General features: G+C 42.3%; 2 protein-coding genes across 3 annotated transcripts in view; both read left to right on the forward strand.

Annotated features, from left to right (window-relative positions):
* The window catches only part of HTR2C (5-hydroxytryptamine receptor 2C), a 291,607-nt gene that overhangs the window by 181,581 nt on the left and 88,003 nt on the right, over window positions 1–22,023 (forward strand). The window lies entirely within an intron of this gene.
* LOC131502285 (COUP transcription factor 2-like) lies at window positions 230–4,541 on the forward strand. The gene is given in 2 exon segments (XM_058712972.1): window positions 230–806; window positions 951–4,541. Coding segments are annotated over 2 exon segments (1,287 nt in total). The 5' UTR covers window positions 230–591; the 3' UTR covers window positions 2,023–4,541.

The raw sequence follows: 22,023 nt of genomic DNA on the forward strand, positions 1-22,023 counted from the left end.
AATTACAAATGTTAACACAGACCAAGAATTATAGTCTTCTGCGTGCATTTGTACTAGTGACCCACTTCCAGGCAACAGAGGCTTCCCAAATGAAAAAACCCATAATAATCTTTTTCTGGGAGTGAACCAGAGAGGGCGGGGGAGAGTGAACGCAGGTGAGATCTTTGGACAGATTTTTTTTTTTTTTGGGGGGGGGGGCGGCTCCTATTTCTGTCTTGAATCCAGACAGTCCACTTGCGGTTCTCCCTACGCCTCCCTCTGTCTCGCCATATTTGGCTTCCCCTCACTCTCGCGCGGCACCTACCCCGCCCTTTCTGGCGGGAAGCCCTCCAAACCGGTAGAACTTCGTCAAGGGAAACAGATAAAACAAATACACGGGCCCAGCGAGGCTGATAAAACTTTGCAAAACTAGAAACAAAAAAGGAAAAACTAACCAACCTCAACCAACCAGCGCCCTGCCTGCTGGGGGCGCCGTCCTACGTCCTGTCGCACAATCATACACACAAAAGGCAGTGCGCCGGTGCCAGAGACCCGGAGCCGCCATTGTCCACAGACGGGGGAGCGGGAAATACGGACGCGGCCCTCACAGATATGGAGACAGGAGTCCCCGTGAAGTTCGAACCCCAGGATGAGATGTCTGGCTTTCAGGACAGCCTAGTCTTACAGGTACCACCTCTGCCAAACCCACTGCCCTGGGCCGTGAATATGCCGCAGATGCCCAGACAAGGGAGCCCAGCCAGCATGCTGACCGAAATGGCGGCTGACGACCAGGGTGGCTTTGACGGCTACGGCGGTAACCAGCAGCAGCCGCCGCCGCCGCCACTGCAGCCGCTGCCGCCACCGCCGCCGCCACTGCAGCCGCTGCCACCGCCGCCGCCACCGCCGCCGCCGCTGCAGCCGTTGCCGCCGCCGTTGCCGCCGCCACTGCAGCCGCCGCCGCCACTGCAGCCGCCGCAACAGCAAATCCAGTGCATGGTGTGCGGGGACAAGGCAAGCGGCAAGCACTACGGCCAGTCCACGTGCGAGGGCTGCAAGAGCTTCTTCAAGCGCAGCGTGAAGAAGAACCTGAGCTTCAGATGCCAAGCCAACCAAGACTGTCGCGTCGATCAGCACCGTCGCAACTGGTGCCAGTACTGCCGCTTCAGAAAGTGCCTCGACGTCGGTATGAAACCAGAAGCAGTGCAAAGCGCCAGGAGAGCGCCCACCCAGCCAGCCCACGGGCCATCTGCGCTGACCACCCGGCAACCCTCCGACTGCTATCCGAACCTGTCTCGGTATGTTTCTCTGCTCCTCAGCGCGGAGCCCAACCCCTTGCCTTGGTCAAGCTGCCAGTTCATACCGCCCAATACCATCCTCAGCCTCGAGGACATTTGCGAACAGGCTGCGCGGATGCTCTTCGGCGCCGTGGAATGGGCCCGGAACATACCCTTCTTCCCAGCCCTGCCGATCAGCGACCAGGTGGCCATGCTTCGCCTTACCTGGTGCGAGCTGTTCACGCTGAACTGGGCGCGGTGCTCCATGCCACTCCACGTGGTCTCGTTCCTGGCCTCGACCTGCTTACACAACACGCCCATGTCTTCGGACCAAGTTGCCGTCTTTATGGACAACGTCCGGATCTTCCAAGAGCAAACCGAGAAGCTCAAAGCTCTGCAAGTCGACCCCACCGAGTACAGCTGCCTCAAGGCCATCGTCCTGTTCACTTCAGATGCCAGCGGTCTCTCCGATGCGGCGCAAGTGGAAAGCTTGCAGGAGAAGTCCCAGTGCGCCCTGGAGCAATACGTTAGGAACCAGTACAAGGACCAACCAACGCGATTCGGAAAGCTTTTGCTTCGCCTCCCTTCCTTCCGCACCGTGTCCTCCGCAGTCATAGAGCAGTTATTTTTCATCCACCTGGTAGGTAAAACCCCCATCAAAACCCTCATCCGGGGTATGTTACTGTCAGGTAACAGTTACAGCAGTAATAACTAGCCGTACGTGGCACTTCAAAAAATAAGTCAAAATAAGAATGGGGCAGGGGGCTGAAACGGAGAGAGCAAAAAGGTAGACTGGTTTCTTTGCTTAATACCGTTAAAGGATATAAAAGGGATGTTACAAGTTTGCCAGAAGAAGGGAGGGAAAGAATTTAATGGACTGTGAGTTTGAAAAAAAAAAAAAAGAGAGACTGTCAAATGAACTTTTACAGAATTCCAAAAAAACCCCACAAAACACCAAAAAACAAACAAAAATAAAACACACACACACACACACACACACACAAAACAAAAACAAAAAAACTGAAAAATTCCTATGTCGGAACAGCCTGCTACTTATTTTTGTATAAAAAGGAAATTAGTCTTGCTCTTGTTTTGGTAAACTTGTGAAAAATATTGCCCAAAGCGCCTTTAAGGAGATTGGGAGAAAATGTGCAGAATGGAGAGAAAGTAAGCCTTTTTCCCCCAAATTATTAACTGTGTTTTATCTATGTACCTCGAGCTGTTGTCTTCTTGTACTGTTCTAGTTCCAAACCACTTTATTCTGTGGCTCTATAATACGTTTTGATATAATCTTGGTTTCTTAAAATGCTGTGTATCCTTAAAATGTATGTTCTGCAAGAATTAAAACTGAGTCCATGAAAATATCACAGGAAGACATAAAACTTTAAAAGGCAATTCCAAGATGATGGAAACACACAAGTGGTGTCCAAAAACGTTAGATGAAATCGAGCACTCTAATTTGAGAACTGGAGGAATCACATACAACACTTAGCTTCCCTTAACCCTGCCTCTTCCCTCAAAAGACACTATGACAAACCTAGATTTTTAAAAACACTTTAGAGGATGGACTGTAGGATTTATTGGCGGCAATAAATGTGTCCAAGACGCATGCTGTCGTTTTGAATAGAAAGTGAACGTTTGTACTTTGAGTTGAGCCCCATTTAGTTCTTGAATTGTTATGGAAATCCTATATTTGTGTATTCGGAAATCCTTTATGTTATAAATGCTGATATCATCCCCCCCTTTTTTTTAAAGAAATGTAGTTGAAATCAGCATGACAGAATAATACTGTTGGCACTTATAGGTAACATGATTCATTCGGTATCTTCGAGTTTACAGTTAGGTTTGGTTTTGTTTTTTTTAAGTGCAATATGTCAGTATACTGTAAAAGATATAATAACTGAATTATTTGATCAAGTGTTATATTCCAGGGGAAAATGAGAGTATTCCAAAATTAAAGTATTATTTATTTGGTATCTTAAAAAAAAAAATCTTTTGCTGAGCAGGCCTATACCCCAAATGAGAGTAAACCATATATCCTAGGCCCGATCACCCAGATTCCATACAACACAAACCCATCCGTTTTGAAAGAGCCTTCCAAAATTTCATGGAAACAAATACGTAGACACAATCCATCAATTTCTACACGCAGAGAAATTTCCTTCAGAATTGTATCTTCGGATTTTAAGAAAGTAGAAAATAGGGAAGGATGACAAGCAAGTCATGAAAAACTGGGGAACAAAAATCTCTCTGTGATCTCCCAGGTCAGAAAGATCTACTTGTTGGTATGGGGTAAAAAAAAAAAAAAAATGAATACAAAATTTACAAATGCCTGAGAGAAATCATCTCAAGTATAAGCGGTTGAACTGAGTTACAAAATCTGGAAAAAGAAAGTTACAAAATGGCTGTGCAATTTTGGTCCAAAAGGTGCTACCTTTGTCTAATGTTTCAGAGCCAGAGTTTTTTCTTTCCATGCAGAAATGAACACATCAAAGCTCATTTTTTTTAATTGCAGTGTAAAGTGAGGTACAACGTTAGTTTTGTGCGTATGACATGATGATCTCACATCCTTACCAACCAACACTTGTTAATTTTTGTCTTTTTGATAATAGCCGTTTTGACAATTGGGAGGTGACAGCTCACTGTAGTTTTGAGTCATGTGTCCTTAATGATAGGTGATGCTGAGCATCTTTCCACGCACCTGTTGGCCATCTGTATGCTTCGGTGGGAAAAGGTCTATCTATTCCCACAGAATAGAATATTCTGTTCTGCTTGCTTTTGAACCACATTGCTTGGGTTTTTGTTGTTGTTGTTGAGTAATAGGAGTTCTTTAACTATTTTGATAATAACCCCTTCATAGATATATGATTTGCAAGTATCTTTTCCCCTTCAGTAGCTTCCTTTTTTATTTTGCTCGATGGTTTCTTATCTAACTGTGCACAAGCTTTTTGGTTTAATGTGGTCCCATTTGTTTATTTTTGGTTTTGTTGCCATTACTTCTATAGTCAGAAAGGACAAAATGATATTGTCAAGGAACTTCTCACCTATATTTTCTTCTAGTTTTATGATTTCTGGTCTTACATTCAAATTTTTCATCCATTTTGAGTTCGTTTTTTCCCCCATTTGTTTTAATGTGCAAATATTTGTTTACTGGACTTGACAAATGTATTATGGTAAGATATGATATGAACAATGTGAAAAACTGGATGGGAATATATGAAATCTCTATTATCGTTGCAACTTTTCTGTATATGAAATTATTCCAAAAATAAAGTTCTTTAAAATCTTTTTAGGTATGTATTCTTTTTTTCTATGTCTTCTTATCATATTCCACTAGATAATTTGTATTTCTAGGGGAGTACTATTTTGTTTTGAGGTATATCACTTCTACAGTGAGTGCAAAAATCTTAATTGCATAGAGCTGTAATTTTTTTAATATTTTACTTTTTAATAAATGCTTAACATATATTTATTTTTGAGAGACAGAGAGAGAGCATGAGCTAATGAGGAGCACAGAGAGAGGGAGACACAGAATCCAAAACAGGCTCCAGGTTCTGAGCTGTCAGCCCAGAGCCTGACACAGGGCTCAAACCCAGGAACCTTGAGATCATGAGCCGAGTCGGACTCTCAACCGACTGAGCCACGCTGGCACCCTGTTACCTTTTTGTTTTAAGTTTATTTATTTATTTTGAGACAGAGACAGCGCCAGCGGGGGAGAGGCAGAGAGAGGGAGAGAGAGAGAGAATCCCAAGCAGGCTCCGCACTGTCAGCACAGAGCCCAATGGGGGGCTGGAATTCACGAACCCCGAGACGGTGACCTGAGCTGTGAACAAGAGTCAGAAACTTAACCAACTGAGCCACCCAGGTGCCCCGATCAGTAATCTTTTTAACACACATTTATATGCACACAACTGTAACCACCATCCACGATGAAATGTGAAGTGGGGTTTGTGAGCAAATGGCTAAGAATTCTTGAGTTTTTTGGTGCAAAAAGGGGATTTTGTTGCAGCACGGGGACAGGGCCCGTGGGCAGAAAGAGCTACACCGGCACGTGTGAGGGGGGCTGATCATTTATTTTAGGTTTGTTGAGGGAGTGGGGGGTAGAGATAAAGTAAGTTTCTAAGGAATTTGAAAGCAAGGCTTTCAGGATCTTAGCCTGCTGCTGTCAAGATAAGGTTACCTTTAGTTTTTAACAAAATGTAAACGTTCAGGCGCTAAGGCAGTCATGAGTTTCTTGAGGCAGGTCACACTCTGCGTGCTTCAGGTGTCTGTCCGTGGGCTGCAAGCTGTAGGGAAATTTAATTTCAACATTTTTCTTGCCTTTGTTTCCCCCATCAGTCCAGATTGAAATGTACCGTTACTAGCAACCTAAGTTTCTTATGCCACAACCCCATCAATAACCAGCACCATGCCCCAAGAGATAATCACTGTTTTGCCTTCTCTCACAATCGCTAAATTATCTGTTCTTGAGCTTCATGTAAATGGAATCGCACAGTATTTTTGTTTTGTTTGCTCATTTATTTTTTTTTTTTAACTCCACATATAAGGGAAATCAGATGACAGTTGTCTTCCTCTGTCTGACTTATTTCACTTAGCATAATACCCTCTAGGCTCATCCGTGTTGGTGCAAACAGAACATTTTTATTCTTTTTTTATGGCTTAGTAATATTCCAGTGCAGGGTATAATATATAATATGCATAATATATATGTATTACATCTTTATCCGTGATACCATATGGCACTGGCTTTCTATGTCTGGCTTCCTTCAGTTATAATGGTCTCCAGATTCGTCCGTGTTGTATTTGCAGTTTTTCGAGTTCTCTTGTAATTGACTTCTAGTTTCATACCATTGTGGTTAGAAAAGATGCTTGATATGATTTTACTCTTAAATTCATTGAGGCTCGTTTTGTGGCCTAGCATGTGATCTGTCCTGAAGAACGTTCCACGTGCACTTGAGAAGAATGTATCCCACTGCTTTTGAATGGAATGCTCTCTATATATCTATTTGTTTGGTCTAATGTATAATTTAAGGTCTATGTTTCCACATTAATTTTCTGTCTGCTTGATCTATCCATTGATATAAATGGGGTTTTAAAGTCCCCTACCATTATTGTATCACTGTCAATTTCTCCCCGTATGTCTGTTAGTATCGGCTTTGTGTATTTAAGTCCTTCCACATTGGGTGTATAAATATTTTAAGATATCATAACTTGTTAGTGGATTGACCCCTCTATCATCATGTATAGTGTCCAACTTTGTCTTTTGTTGTCTTTGTTTTAAAGCCTATTTGGTCTGATATCAGTTATAGGCACCCCTAATTTACTTTGGGTTCTATTTGCATGAAACCTCTTTTTCCATCCCTTCACTTTCAGTCTCTGTGTGTCCTTAACATCTGAAGTGAGTCTCTTACAGGCAGCATATAGATGAGTCTTGTGTTTTCTGGGTTTTTTGGTCAACTCATCCGCTCTCTCTGTCTTCGGATTGGAGAACTGTATCCATTGATATTTCAAGTAATTATCGATAGGTATGTACTTATTGTAATCCTGTTCTTCTCTGGCCGTTTCCGTAGTTCCTCTCTGCCCCTTTCTTCTTCTCTTGCTCTCTTTTCTTGTGGTTTGATGACTTTCTGTAGTGTTATGCTGAGATTCCTTCTCATTTTCTTTTGTGTCTCCACTATGGGTTTTTGCTTTGTGGTTACCATAAGGCTCATACATAACCGTCTAGGTGTTGAACAATCTATTTTCGTCGATAGCAGGTTAAGTACGAATGCATCTCAGAACTCCACATTTTTACTCTGTCCACGTGTTTTGTTTTGAAAGTCACATTTTCCATCTTTATGTGTATCCCTTAACGAATTACTGTAGCTACAGTTATTGTTATTACTTATGCCTTTTAAACTATTTGCTAGCTTTATAAGTCATTAATTCACTGCCCTTAACTGTGTATTTACCTTTTTTTTCGGAAAGACTTACACTTTCATCTATTTTCTTGTTACTAATAAGTGCCCTTGCCTTTCGGCTTAAAGAAGCCCCTTGAACATTTCTGGTAAGGCCAGTTGAGTGTTGATGAATTCCTTTAGATTCTGTTTGTCTGGAAAGTTCTTTATTTCTTTTTCAGTTCTGAATAATAACCATACCAGGTAGAATATTCTTGGTGCCAAGTTTTTTGTTCTTTCAGCACTTTGAATATATCACACTGCTCCCTTCTGGCCTTGTTTTTCTTTTGCTGCTTGTAAGATTCTCTTTATTCTGGGGTGCCTGGGTGGCTCAGTCGGTTAGGCGTTCAACCCTCGATCTCAGGTCAGGTCATGATCTCAGGGCTCGATCGAGCATCTGTGCTGACAGGGTGGAGCCCGCTCGTGATTCTCTCTCTCCCTCTTTCTCTGCCCCCGCCGCACTTATGCACTTGTACTCTACATAAATAAATAAATAAGGTAATTAATTAGTTAACATTACAGATTTCTAAAAAAAGATTCTCTCTTTATCCTTAACTTGCAATACTTTACTTATGACATGGCTTGGTGCGGGTCTCTTTGTGTTCATCTTGTTTGGAACTCTCTGAGCTTCCTGAACCTAGATGTCTGTTTCCTTCCTCAGGTTAGAGAATTTTCAGCCATTATTTCTTCAGATACATTTTCTGGCCCTTTCTCTCTCCTCCTCCTGGGACCCCCATAATGTGAACGTTATTCTGTTTGGCATTGCAAATAGATCCCTTAAGCTATCTTCACTTCGTAAAATTCTTTTTTTTTTTTCTGCCTCTCTTCTGTGTTGACTGCCACTGCCTTGCGTTTTAGCTTGCTGATTCTACTTTCTGCTCCCTCTAGTCTGCTGTTGAACCTCTCTTCAGTATTTTTCATTTCGTTGATGGTATTCTTTGTTCTGTGACTTCCATGTGGTGCTTTCTTGCGTTTTCTCTTTGGTGGAATTCTCTTGGTGCCCATCCATTCTCCAGAGTTCAGTGAGCATCTTTACGACTGTTACTTTGAACTTTTTATCAGGTAAATTACTTATCTTTGTTTCCTTGAGGTTTTGTTTTTTTTTTTTCCTATGTATTAGGCAAAATCTCCCCCAGTCTCGCAAGAGTGGCCCCGTGGAGACGCGCCTTATCATTTAACCTTGCCCTGGTTCCTGGCTGTCTCTTGAAGCCTTTGTAATTATCTGAGTAGCCTGATTTTGTCGCGGGTTCCCAACTGTTGAGGGTGTGCCAAATCTTGTGGGTGCTCCAGAGGGAGGGACCTCAGTTAGTACCTCGTTTCAGGCTGACTGGAAGCTAGACTCTTCCAGCAGCTTTTAAGGTATGCAAATATATATGGTCTTGGGGGTCCGCAATCATAGACCCTGCTGGCCCCCAGACTGAGCGATCCTTCATGACAGGTGCAAAATTCGGGGCTCCAGGTGAGTCTATGAGCTCCTTTCTTAGGGGTACCAGTGCGTTTTCACGAGGCCAGGTGAAAGCTCGCAGACGGCATCATACCCCCAGCCTATCTTCCTTAGGAGCACTTCTGTAGCCTTCAGATGTGTGGGAAGCCTGGAGCCTGCACCTTACACTGGATAGGCGTTTTTTCACACGAAGACTGGGGCGGGGGGGGGTGTGCTTCCGTCAGCTGTCTGTGCCGTGCCCTTGGGGTGGTAGTGTGCAAAGAATTGTCTCTCCAGCTGTTTCAGAACCGTAAGTTCCAGAAGTGCAACTCCCCTTAGCCACTGGAGTCAGTCATTCAACGGGCATCCCCTAGGTCCCTCGTGGAGTGGTACACGGGTGGGGCACTCCCCTGGCCGTTTTTTTTTTTTTTTTTTTTTTTTGAGGGGAGGCTGTTCGAGTGATGCATGAGGGAGGGTATCTTGCTGGCTGGCTGAGGCAAGGTAGAAGGCAACACCACCGGGGGCCAGCAGTGAAAAAACAAAACAACAAAAAAAAAAGAGTGACAAAATGGGCTCTGCCAGTATCTCTGTTCCTGGAGAGAGTTCCAACAGGCTCCTGCCCTTCTACCAGACATTTTAAGACCAGCAAACGAATCTTCTTCACATACGGTTCCGGTGCTTTTCCGACTGGGGTTTCTGCGCTGGGTCCCAAGGCGAGCGCATCCGCATGCGAGTCCTTTAAGAGCGGAGCGTCTGTTTTCCATAGCCCTATGGCTTTTATTTTATTTTTTTATTTTTTAAAAAAAATTTTTTTAACGTTTATTTAATTTTGAGACAGAGAGAGACAGAGCATGAACGGGGGAGGGTCAGAGAGAGGGAGACACAGAATCTGAAACAGGCTCCAGGCTCTGAGCTGTCAGCACGGAACCCGATGCGGGGATCGAACTCACTGACGGCGAGATGGTGACCTGAGCTGAAGTCGGCTGCTTAACCAACTGAGCCACCCAGGCGCCCCCCCTATGGCTTTTAAAACCAGACATGGCTGGAGCTGGTGGGGGGGGGGGCCTGATGTGGGGCACAAACCCCTCACTCTTCGGGGAGAAGTTCCATATTTGGGAGATCCCTCCCAGCTCTGGGCTGCAGTGCCATGGGTAGGGCCTTTGGTGAGACCGCGTCTCTGCCTCTCTTACCCATCTTGTTGTGACCTCTTTATCCTTCACTGTGGAGCAGCTTGCTCCGGTAGTTTTCAGGTCCTTTCCAGAGGGAATTTGTCCATATGTAGCTATAGATTCGTTGTATCCATGGGAGAAGGTGGATTCGGGCTCTTCCTGTGTCACCATCTTAAACTGCCTCTTAAAGCAAATTTTAAATACGCCAAATATGCCCTGGCATAATGCGGAAACTAATTCTTCTACATGTTTTGCGTTTAAATGAGAGTTTAGAGGATGATAGAATTCCGTTGCAGTTCAGGGATCAGTTTTGCAGTTTTCGCCCAATAGTATTAATAAAACGAGGAGAAAACCAAGTAATTCCGCATCCCTGCCCCTCCATTCCCTCGCCCCCACCTTCAGACTAATTGTAAATCTTCATTTATTTATTTTTCAATGCTTATTGATTTATTTTGAGACAGAGAGAGAGAGAGAGAGAGAGCGTACACACGCAAGAGGGGCAGAGAGAGAGGAAAAGAGAGAATCCCAAGCAGGCTCTGCATTGTCAACGCAGAGTTGGACACGGGGCTCGATCCCATGAACCGTGAGATGATGACCTGAGCTGAAACCAGGAGTCAGATGGTTAACCGACTGAGCTGCCCAGGGGCCCTGTAAATCTTTATTAGTTTTTAGATTCTAACGACATCTTATGCTTTGTCAATATAAATACTTCCTAATTCACATGCACTGAGGTAGAGACCGGACAAAATCAGGGTCATTTTGGGGGAGGTTGTGGTTGTATCTTAAATTCAAGTTTTCATGTGGCTACTTTAACTTACATCTGGGGAGGAAATGACTTTATTAATGTCAGTCTTTTCCAAGTACATTTGCCATGGTTTATTCTTAGAAGAACATTAGAAAAATTACAGTTCTTAAGAAAACTGTCACTTCCCCTTCAGTGACATGTTCTCAAGAAGAAAATTCTTTTCTTCAGACTTTTGGCCCAGGGAGAGTTGGGTAAGAAAGATTTTGAAACCGCTTAATTATCCTTTTTGTGGTAATTAAAATGGAGAACTACTTAAGATTCTAACTGTGCCACAGGATGCCAAATATTTTAGGGTAGTTGTTATTTTGTTACTATACAAGAGACTTATGATTCATGCTTCATCATGTTTTTCACACTTACAAGGCACCGAACATCCCCCCGTGTTGCATTAACCCTACACAGCATTAACTCGGATCCTGCCCGTAATGCAGCTTCTTATTGGAAACTAATGGCTTTAAAAATGTCATTAATTCTTTTTCAGGAATCAACTGAAAAAGAGGCCAACCTGTTGCAGGCTTTTCTCAGCAAGAAAATAACGATCAGTAATTATAATTACTAGTGATCTTAATTAGAAGTTATCTCAAGCGATGAGATTTAAAAAATGCCAAGAACCTCTCAGAATTTAAACAGTGAGCTTCTAGCTTAGAAATTACAGAGCGTGGGGGCGCCGGGGTGGCTCAGTCCATTAAGCGCCGGACTCTTGATTTTGGCCGAGGTCGTGATCTCACGGTTCGTGGGATCGAGCTCCACGTGGGGCTCTGTGCTGACAGCGCGGAGCTTGCTTGGGGTTATCTGTCCCCCCTCTCTCTCTGCCTCTCCCCTCCTTGCACTCTCTCGTTCTGTCTCTCAAAACAAATAAACTGCAACAAAAATTATAGAACATGGAGGCCACAAAAATAAGTATTGCTAGGCACACCCACAACCAAGGACAATATTAATAAGACAGAAAGTAGTAGGAGCCTCTTCTCTTGTGTGTAAGTAAGAGTTTGGAGGATGAGGATATGGTTGATATAGTATGTACTTCACATAATTTAAAAACTAAAGAGTACAGTAAATAAACCACCTACAATAGTGCCTGGCACACAGCAAGCCGTGTAGACGTATTACCTACCGCTATTATAAAATAATATGTTTATGTTCTAGGGATTTTGCTTTCTATCAAGTTTTTACATTTATCTGCAGGCCCTTAAAGTGTCTTTTGCTGGTTTCTTGTTTAAGTTTATTTATTTATTTTGAGAGAGACAGAGACAGGGCAAATGGGGGGGGGGTAGAGAGAGAGAGGGAGACAGAGAATCCCAAGCAGGTTCCATGTTAGCAGCTCAGAGCCCAACACGGGGCTTGAACTCACAAAACAGTGAGACGGTGATCTGGGCCGAAACCAAGAGTTGGACACTTAACCGACCGAGCCCCCTGGGCACCCCAAAGTGTCTTTTGAACAATGCTGAATTATGTCTGTCCCTCTAAGCACTTATATTTTGGCTACATTTTGCATAAATTAAGTTGCTTAGTTTATTCTTTGTTCTAAGTTTATTTATTTATTTTGAAAGAGAGAGTGAGCACGAGCAAGAGAGGGGCAGAGAGAGAGGCTCTGTCAGCGCAGGGCCAGACATGGGGCTTGAACTCACAAACTGTGAGATCGTGACCCGATCCAGAATCCAGAGTTGGACACTTAACCAGCTGGCCCATCCAGGCACCCCAAGTTTATTCTTAATATACTATCAGTGATGAAGTATTCTTGATAGACTATAAGTGATAGTGAAGGGATTGAGTGACTATAAGTTTGTGAGGGACATTACTACACTTTTTTGTTCTTTAGTTGTGTTAGAGCCTAAGAAATAATCTATGGAGTCTATATAGTACATGTAGTTAGTCTGTCCCATTCTTCAAGATTATCTAGGAACAAAGATCCCATTGTCCTGTTTCAGGGTAATCAAAGACCTTGGGGTGTTCAAAAAAATTTCAGAATAGTTCTAAATGTAAATATCTACCTCTGTGTCTTTCCAAGGCCTTATTCCTTCAACCCATTCTATTGTCTTAATAGTGAGTTTGAAACAGAGTTGCTTTTATACCATATGAATATGTTTAGTGATATGGATCTCCATAAGTACTGAATTAAATGTGTGAAGGAGACAAAGTCCAAAAGTAGCATTACATTGAGATGTTTTACAAATAGAAAAAAATTCTCCGAATTCCAGCCAATGAACCACTTAGGTTTGGCAACATTTGAGTTGAGCCAGTTCATTATAGATAAACTAATTTTCTATTTTATGAGAATTTATTGTGTAATAGGATACAAGATAGATGGATAGATTAGATAGATACATAGATAATTGATAGATAAATTGTTTTAATGTTTATTTTTGAGAGAGGGAAAGAGAGAGAGCGCACAAGCTGGGGAGGAGCAGAGAGAGAGGGAGACACAGAATTAGAAGCAGGCTCTAGGCTCTGTGCTGTGAGCACAGAGCCTGATGTGGGGCTTGAACTCATTCAACCAATACATAATAAGTACCTGCTTTGCATCAGGCGCTTTCCCAATCACTGTGGCTCGAAAAGTTCAAATAACAGGCAAGAAGCTTATATTCATGGGAGGAGATAGATAATGAATAAAAGGGTAAAATATAAAGTGAGATGGTAATAAGTGCTGTGAAGTGAAATAAAATGGTGAGAGGGAATTGGGAGTATCCGTGTGTGCGTGCGTGTGTGTGTGTGTGTGTGTGTGTATACACACATATGGTACTTTGTTAATGATGCCTGTACAAGATTACTTGATGGCGATTGATCGATTTTAGTATTTACTTTTTTTTTTTTTTAGTTTCTTTCTTTATTTATTTTGAGAGACATAGAGAGTGAGCAGGGGAAGGGCAGAGAAAGAGTGAGAGAGAAAATCCCAAGAAGGCTCCACACTGTCAGCACGGAGCCCGATGTGGGGCTCGAACTCATGAACCGTGAGATTGTGACCTGAGCCGAAACCAAGAGTCAGACGCTTAACCCACTGAGCCACCCAGGTGCCCCTAGCATTTGGTTTCTGTTCGTGACAATTTCATTCTATGCTTTACTCCTTAAATGAGAAAACAACATGAAAATAGCAAAACCTTAAGGCATCCTCACTAATGTATCAAACACCAAAGTTACATAACTAAGATGCCTACCCCTTATTCCTAGATATGTGTTTTGTTGCTTATGCGAGACGCAAATAATAAACCCCTGCCACGTTTGCACTAGTTTATGGCTGTCTCTTTTAGGCAGCAGAATCTAATCGGGTGATATTCTAAAGACGTGCCCTTTTTCAATTTATTGTCTAGGTTAGCCACACCTCTTTGAAAGGTTAAGAGGCTATTCTGGCCTCATATCAAACGGACCAACTCACCAAGGATCAACACTCCATGCTCCAGACTGGAGGGATCTTTCTTCTCTGTGGTGCTGACCAAGAGCTCTCATTTCCCAGTTAAGAACCCTCGAATTTTCCTCCTATGATGAAAATACTCTCTGGCTTATAAAGATCAATTTGGCTACCTCCGCACGAGGGTCTTAAGAAGTTTATTTTCCATAAGAGAATTTTGGCTAGTAGTAAGCAGCTATAAACGCCTGGGAGATACGATAAATGCTAGAGGTCTGATTCGCTCATTTTTGCCACTATAAAAACTCATTTGCATAAAGCTTAAGTGTCAGAGAGACAAAGGCCACAGGAAACTTCCTGGATTTGGCGAAGAAATATATTCGTGAAATCTGACTCAAACAACTTAGACCAAAGAAACACTAAAAATAAATACCTAGCAATTCAGGACTGGATATTGTACATGTATATCCTCTGTGCAACAGACCTGGCAGGTGCAAGTTCATTGTTGAATAGTTAAGACTGTTAGACAAGCATAGGTAGCTGAAAAAGCTTATTTACAAACGACCCTTGCAGACAGACATCCCCGGATTCAAGTGCTAATTCCTGCTGCTTCAGCGTCATTATGTTACTTTCAGAGAGGCTTAAACTTCACTTCTTTGTAGATCTGTAAACTGACAACAAAGGGCAGGGCAGCGGAGCAGAGAGAGACAGAGACACAGAATCCGAAGCAGGCTCCAGGCTCCGAGCTGTCAGCACAGAGCCCGACGTGGGGCTCGAACTCACAAGCCTCGAGATCATGACCTGAGCTGAGGTCGGACGCTTCACCGACTAAGCCACCCAGGTGCCCCAAGGAAGACTAGATTATTGATGCAAAAGCCAAAATTAGTTGGTTTCCTTTAGCTTACTTTCATTATTATCTTATTCCTGAGTATGACTTATTGTAATTTATAAGACTTCAATCAGATAAGTTATTTAAAAAACTATCCCGTTTTGGTCAGACCAATATGTCGTCACTTTAAATCCAACTGATAAATTTTTTTGTCTCCCCATATCTTGAACTTTGATGCCTCAAAGGACTACTTACACAGATTTATTAAAAATAGAAAAGTATTGGGGCGCCTGGGTGGCTCAGTCGGTTAAGCGTCCCACTTCGGCTCAGGTCACGATCTCTCACTCTGTGAGTTCGAGCCCCGCGTCGGGCTCTGTGCTGACAGCTCAGAGCCTGGAACCTGTTTCAGATTCTGTGTCTCCCTCTCTCTCTCTCACCCTCCCCTGTTCATGCTCTGTCTCTCTCTGTCTCAAAAATAAATAAAACGTTAAAAAAAATTAAAAAAAAAAAAACTGTCTTACTCAAAAAAAAAAAAAAAGAATAGTATTATTTCACTTATGGCCAAGAATTCTGAAGGCCTTAGCTGCTCACCTCTTCCCTGCATCCAAATACACATACTCCTCTTACCTCTACGTGTCTTTTCATTCTTTGTTAAATGTTTCAGAAGAAGATATGAAGCAAATATTTTAAAAGATAATAAAAATAGGAAAGCAGCAAAACCAATCGTTGACAATTCTAAAGACAGTGACAATAGCACAGATAAAAAACTGGAAATTCCATAATATAAGCATACTACTTAACACTCTTCCTTATAAATTTTAATTAATACACCTTTAAATTTTAAAAGCACTTTCGCATATGGCATCTCGCTTAATTATTATTATTTGTACCAGTGACCCAATGTTGTGACAAGTTGGGTATAATTAGCTTCATTTTTTAAATATTATTTTAATGTTTATTGTTTATTTTTGAGAGAAACAGAGCACGAACGGGGGAGGGGCAGAGAGAGCAAGACAGAATCCAAAGCAGGCTCCAGGCTCTGAGCTGTCAGCACAGAGCCCGATGCGGGGCTCGAACCCATGAACCACGAGATCATGACCTGACCCAAAGCTGGAAGCTTAGCCAACAGAGCCACCCAGGTGCCCTATCTTTTTTTTTTTTCTTTTAATGTTTATTTATTTTTTAGAAAAAGAACACAAGCAGGGGAGGGACGGGGACGGGGGGGGGCGGGTGGCGTGGGGCGGCGGGAGTGGTGGAACAGAGGATCCAAAGCAGGCTCTGCACTGACAGCAGCCAACCTGATGCGGGGCTTGAACTCATGAACTGCAAGATCATGACCTGAGCTGAAGTCAGACGTGTAACCGGCTGAGCCACCCAAGCGCCCCCAGCTTCATTTTTAAAATAAAGAAAACGAGGCTCGAAGAGATTGAAAAACTGTCCTAGCTGCAGAGTGGTAGAGTTTAGATTACAGCCTAGCTCTGTCTGACTCCAGAGCTTGAGCCCTTTATACCATTAAATACGCACAGTGACACAAAGAGGTAGATGGAGTGGTGATAACGTGAGTGCGACTCCTGCAAGCAAGTGTTCCTTTTTTCTTTCCCTTCCGTTGACAACCAGAGAGGGTGATGCGCTTAGGATGGCCAAACTAATCATTGTTAGCACAGGAGCCAGAAATCCTGTGTCACCCTTGACCCTGTTCTCTTTCCACTATCCCATCTTTCTTGTCGAATTGTGACCCTCTTTGCTCCAATGCACCTGTAGTTGGCCTCAGGTAAATTCTGGTGAAGACCATTTAATAATGTTCTTATAGGGACGCCTGGCTGGCTCAGTCAGTTGAACGTCCGACTTCGGCTCAGGTCATGATCTCGCAGTTTATGAATTCGAGCCCCACATCGGGCTCTGTGCTGACAGCTCGGAGCCTGGAGCCTGCTTCGGATTCTGTGTCTTCCCCTCTCTCTGTTTCTCCCCCACTCGTGCTCTCTCTCTCTCAAAAATAAATAAACATTTTAGAAAAGTGTTTAAAAATATATATAATGTTCTTATAATTTTAATATAGTTTCCTAATTATAAAGACTTCAGTTTCCCTGAGTTTCTAAGCTAAGTTACCATGTATATAAATTAAACATCCAAGGGTGAAAAGCGCCCCTAGATTTTTACTTCTTGCCCTTAAGTGAATTAAAGAATAAATTACTTGTCATGCTATTGGGATTAAATAGAGGTTAGTGGCTTCAGAAGAGCACATTGTTCCCTAAATGTTCTCACTCGAGAAGTTGGCAATACGTATTCATCAAGCTAAATACTCCCAGTCAGACCGGAATGAGGTTGTTCTCATGAATAGTGCACCTGGCAGCAACACCGAACAGTATATATGAAAAAGGATAATTCCTGGGATATGGGGACTGAACCACCGTTAGGGAGAAGGGGCAAGCAATGTCCCATCGGGACACAATAGTAAAATGAACTTTGCTCTTGTCGCCTCTACCGAACGCTATGGTACGCATCCACTAAAATAGCGGTCTTAGCAAAGCACATATTTGAAACGGTTAACCAAATTTTGGTCAGATCGTTTGTTTCCTTCATACGATTTTAAGCGGGTCTGAGAGTTATTTTTGCTGCAGATTAATAATGTTAGTATTAGCTTTGTCTTGTGAATACGATTTCAGTGAGATTGACAGAATGGTTTGGACAACTCTACATTCCTCAGATAATTAGGAGGCCTACATCCAGAGTACATCCAGGGTCTGAGAATCAAAAAAACAGCCTTAAAATTCAAATCGCTCAGCTCCCTCATTTTACAGACTTGGAAACTAAGGCTCAGTGAGCTTGACTGACTACTTTCAAAACACAAAGGTAAGCAGTATGAGAGCCAGGAGTGGAGTCTACATCCAGGGCGTGACCATTGATCCAGACTGCATTCTTTCAAAACCACGGCCCTGGGGGGGTGCACAGGTAGTTCAGTCGGTCAAGCATCTGACACTTGATTTTAGCTCAGGCCATGATCTCAGGGACCGTGATATCAAGTTCCGCGTCAGGCTCTGCGCTAACAACACGGAGCCTTCTTGGGATTCTCTCTCTCTCTCTCTCTCTCTCTCTCTCTGACCCTCCCCCCCGCTCGTGCTCTTTCTCTCTGTCTCTCCAAATAAATACGTAAATGTTAAAAAACAACAACAACAACAACAACAACAAAGTCCTGATGTTGCCAGGAGCCGATTAATCTGACAAATTCACAGCGCTGGGGGTTTTAGTGTCAGGAAATGATCTAATTCTTTCCTTTTCCTAAGATGCGTGTATTTCAACATGGACCTTCGATGACTAGAGTTTTCAGTTCCATTTAAGTAATTTTTAAAAATTTACTTATTTATGTATTTATTTGTTTGTTTGTTTAGAGAAAGAGCAAGGCAGTGGCAGAGACAGAGGGAGAGAGAGAATCCCAAGCAGGCTCACGCTGGCAGCACAGAGCCCCATGCGGGGCTCAATCTCATGAACAGTGACATCATGACCTGGGTGGAAATCAAGACCGAGCCATTCAGGTGCCCCCATTTCATAATTTGTAAACTGGAATGTGAACACAAGGATACATAAAGGTTTTGATTGACGTGTCAGGCCAGTAGTATGTTGCCTACCCAAAGAGAAATTTTGAACGGTGCTTGTATAATATGCTGTTGTTGGTCATAGTAAAGGTGATATTATCTCAGCACTGAAAACAACTTTCTCACTCTGCACAAATCTACCTTGTATTTCTAAGCCCTTGACTTCTAAAATATTAAGAAACATCTGCTGTAAGTGAAGTAGTTAATTATTGAATCAAATACTTTGATAGTTATTTCTATAAAGTTAAACAATGCATAGCATGTATTATTATAATAATGTAAATTTCCTTGGGGCGCCTGGGTGGCTCAGTCGGTTGGGCATCCCACTTCAGCTCAGGTCATGATCTCAAGACTCATGGGTTCGAGCCCCGCGTCGGGCTCTGGGCTGACAGCTCAGAGCCTGGAGCCTGCTTTGGATCCTGTGTCTCCCTGTCTCTCTGCTCCTCCCCCATTCATGCTCTGTCTCTCTCAAAAATAAACAAATGTCAAAAAAATTTAAAAAAGAAACAAGCAAAATAATATAGATTTCGTCTCCACAAGAGGAGAGCATTGTTCAAATCCCTAGTACTGTGTAGCATTGAATCAATTATATTTAAAATTATCTCTCCATTCTAAGTTATAGTATTATGTATACAACATAAATTGTACTTAAACTTAAAAAAAATTTTTTTAACGTTTATGTATTTTTGAGAGGGATAGCATGAGCAGGGGAGGGTTAGAGAGAGAGGGAGACACAGAATCCGAAGCAGGCTCCAGGCTCCGAGCTGTCAGCACAGAGCCTGACGTGGGGCTCCAAGTCACAAGCTGCGAGATCATGACCTGAGCTGAAGTTGGATGCTCAACCGACTGAGCCACCCAGGTGCCCCAAATTACACTTAAACTTTGACCATGCCAGCTTCTCGCTATTACGTTCGTATTAAAAACACAACAGAATGAGAGAGAGAGCATAAGCGTTGTACTATCCTTATTCTTCTCCCCTTCAAATGTTCTGATGCCTAGGCACAAGTGACAAAGAGATATGACGCAAACCCTACCCTCAACATTTACAGAAAGAGATAAAAACAAAAACAAAAAACAATGCAGAGCAGTTTAGACCAGGTGAAAAATATACAATAAATGTCAAGTGAGGCAAAACAGAGGGGTGACTAAGGATTCATGGTCAAGGAGGGACTCATTGAGACACTATCAAACTCAAATGGCATTCTCTTGAAGCTCAAAGTTGCTATTAATGAATTTCAAGGGCACAAAACTTTGGTTTTAATGTGCTAAGTTCTCCATCAATACGACATTCTTTAGATAAACAGTGAGGTAAATCACAACCTTATGAACCTTTTGGCATTTACTAGCATGGTTTGTATCACCGCTTATGAGTTAGAAATGGTTGGCATGAGCCATAGGTTCAGTAGTCTTTCAGAATCCCTCCCCTCCCTCGAAAAATAAAAATAATTCTTTTAATTACAAAGATTCTTCTTTTCTTAAGGGATATTTGAAATTTGGAGGTACATATCTTTCCTACCATAATGGATGGAAAAATAAACTCTTTTCAATATCTAAAAGAGACTACAAATAACTCATTAAATGAAAAGAAGTAAGTATTATAGACTTGACTTCAGCAGTAGGTACATTCATTCCTAATACTAACTAGTATCAGGTGGGACACTTACTTTGTATGATAAAACATATGTTATAGTATAGTATAATATAGTATAGTATATATACATATATGCTCTATTTATATATAAATATTTATATTTATAGATATATTTATATGCTTATATACATTCCACCATGATAATATTTGAGAGTTGCTAAATGAGAAGTATACACAAAATTCTGAGAAGAATATATCAGCTCAGAAGCCTCGTTCACTCATTCATTTATGTATTCATTTGAATAATATTCACTTTGGATCTACTGTGTGAAAGCACTATTCTAGATGCTTGCCAAGAGAGTTGACATTCAAGAGGGCTCTTAAAGTAAGACTGGGATTTTGACAGGCAGAGAAGGAGTGGGGTTTGACATTCCAGGCAGTGGGAATGACATAAAAACGATCGGAAATTTAAGAATACATGCTATGATCAGGGAAACTAGTCCTGAGTGGAAAGAATATTGAGTGGGTCAGTGTTAGGGGAAGTTAGAACAGGTAGGAAGATGTCAGACAACAACGCGCCTGGAATTTAAAAATCCAAGTGAATTTGGAGTTTATTGTTTGGACAATGGAATACCATATTTTTCCCATTAAAACCTTTTGGGGGCGCCTGGGTGGCTCAATCAGTTAAGCGTCCGGCTTCGGCTCAGGTCATGATCTCGCAGTTTGTGAGTTCGAGCCCCGCGTCAGGCTCTGTGCTGACAGCTCGGAGCCTGGAGCCTGCTACGGTTTCTGTCTTCCTCTCTCTCTCTGCCCCTCCCATGCTCATGCTCTGCCTCTCTCTGTCTCTGAATGATAAATAAATGTTAAAAAAGGAAAAAAAAAAACCTTTTGAAGCAGTCCGTGAAAGATTCTGATTTTGATTTTCATGTTAGAAACATTAAGTTTTGCAGGATTACTGGATTCGAGTAGAGTAAGATTTTGTTGGCAGCCATCTTCTACACCTACCCAATCTTTTGTCAACAATTTTTCATCTGAGTATAGTTGATCCACCATGTTACATTAATTTCAGGTATACAACCTAGTGAGTCGGCATCTCTGAACCTTACACTGTGCCCACCTTGCAACACTATGACGACATTGTTGACTGCATTCCCCATGCTGTGCCTTTTATCCTCATGACTGTAAATATACTCATTCTTTTCACATTTTCTCAAGATTTCTCAAGTCGTCATCACTGGTGGACTTTGTGTGCCCCTGAACACTCTTCACACTGATGGAGAATATAAGCATTAGCATTTACTTCTTTGGTGTTTTTGGCTAATTACATTTCTAATTTCCCCTAATATTTCCTTATTTTTTCGATGCATTATGCCAAAGGGCAAATAGGCATCCCGGACATCGGTAGCTGGTAAGAAGCTGAAGATACTCTATGGGTTAGTGCAACCTTTACATAAAACTAGATGCTCCTAGCAGAACTTTCCAGTACAGTCATGGCCTTGGTGATAGACAGAGACCAACCTGGCTAGAAATTAATCCAGAATATTATCAATTATATACTACATATTGGCCCATCCCACAGGAGCGAGTTTTGATAGCAGTTTATCTAGCTCTCATCACCTAATTAACTCACATCTCATAGTTCGATATGACCCCATAGTCCCTTCTGTGTGTGTGTGTGTGTGTGTGGCAGCCCATATTAGTCACAGAGGGACTCAAGGCAATCTGGCAAGCGGTGGAAAACGTGAGGCAGCAGTGGAAAGACTGAGAAAGCCCATATTAGGTAACAGAGAGCATTCAGCAGTCTTCATTAGGCAACGGAGAAGTGCAGACCTGCATATTAACACAACTACCAAGGCCTAGTTTCCCATTTCCTCTCCTCGAATGAGTTACTTCTGGTATATTTTTTTCTCTGACTTTTCGATGTTGCCTGGCTATTCAGCATTAACCAACAAGCCTCTGAGGATACCTGTCTAGATCATAGTCGAGATGTCCCTCGGAATCATCTGCCTTTTCCCCAGTTTTCATCATCAGTGCACCCAAGAAAAAGGAAGCTTTCGTTTACATGGAATCAAAGAATAGAAAAGAATGCA

Source organism: Neofelis nebulosa, chromosome X (assembly GCF_028018385.1).
Source record: "Neofelis nebulosa isolate mNeoNeb1 chromosome X, mNeoNeb1.pri, whole genome shotgun sequence".
NCBI lineage: Eukaryota > Metazoa > Chordata > Mammalia > Carnivora > Felidae > Neofelis > Neofelis nebulosa.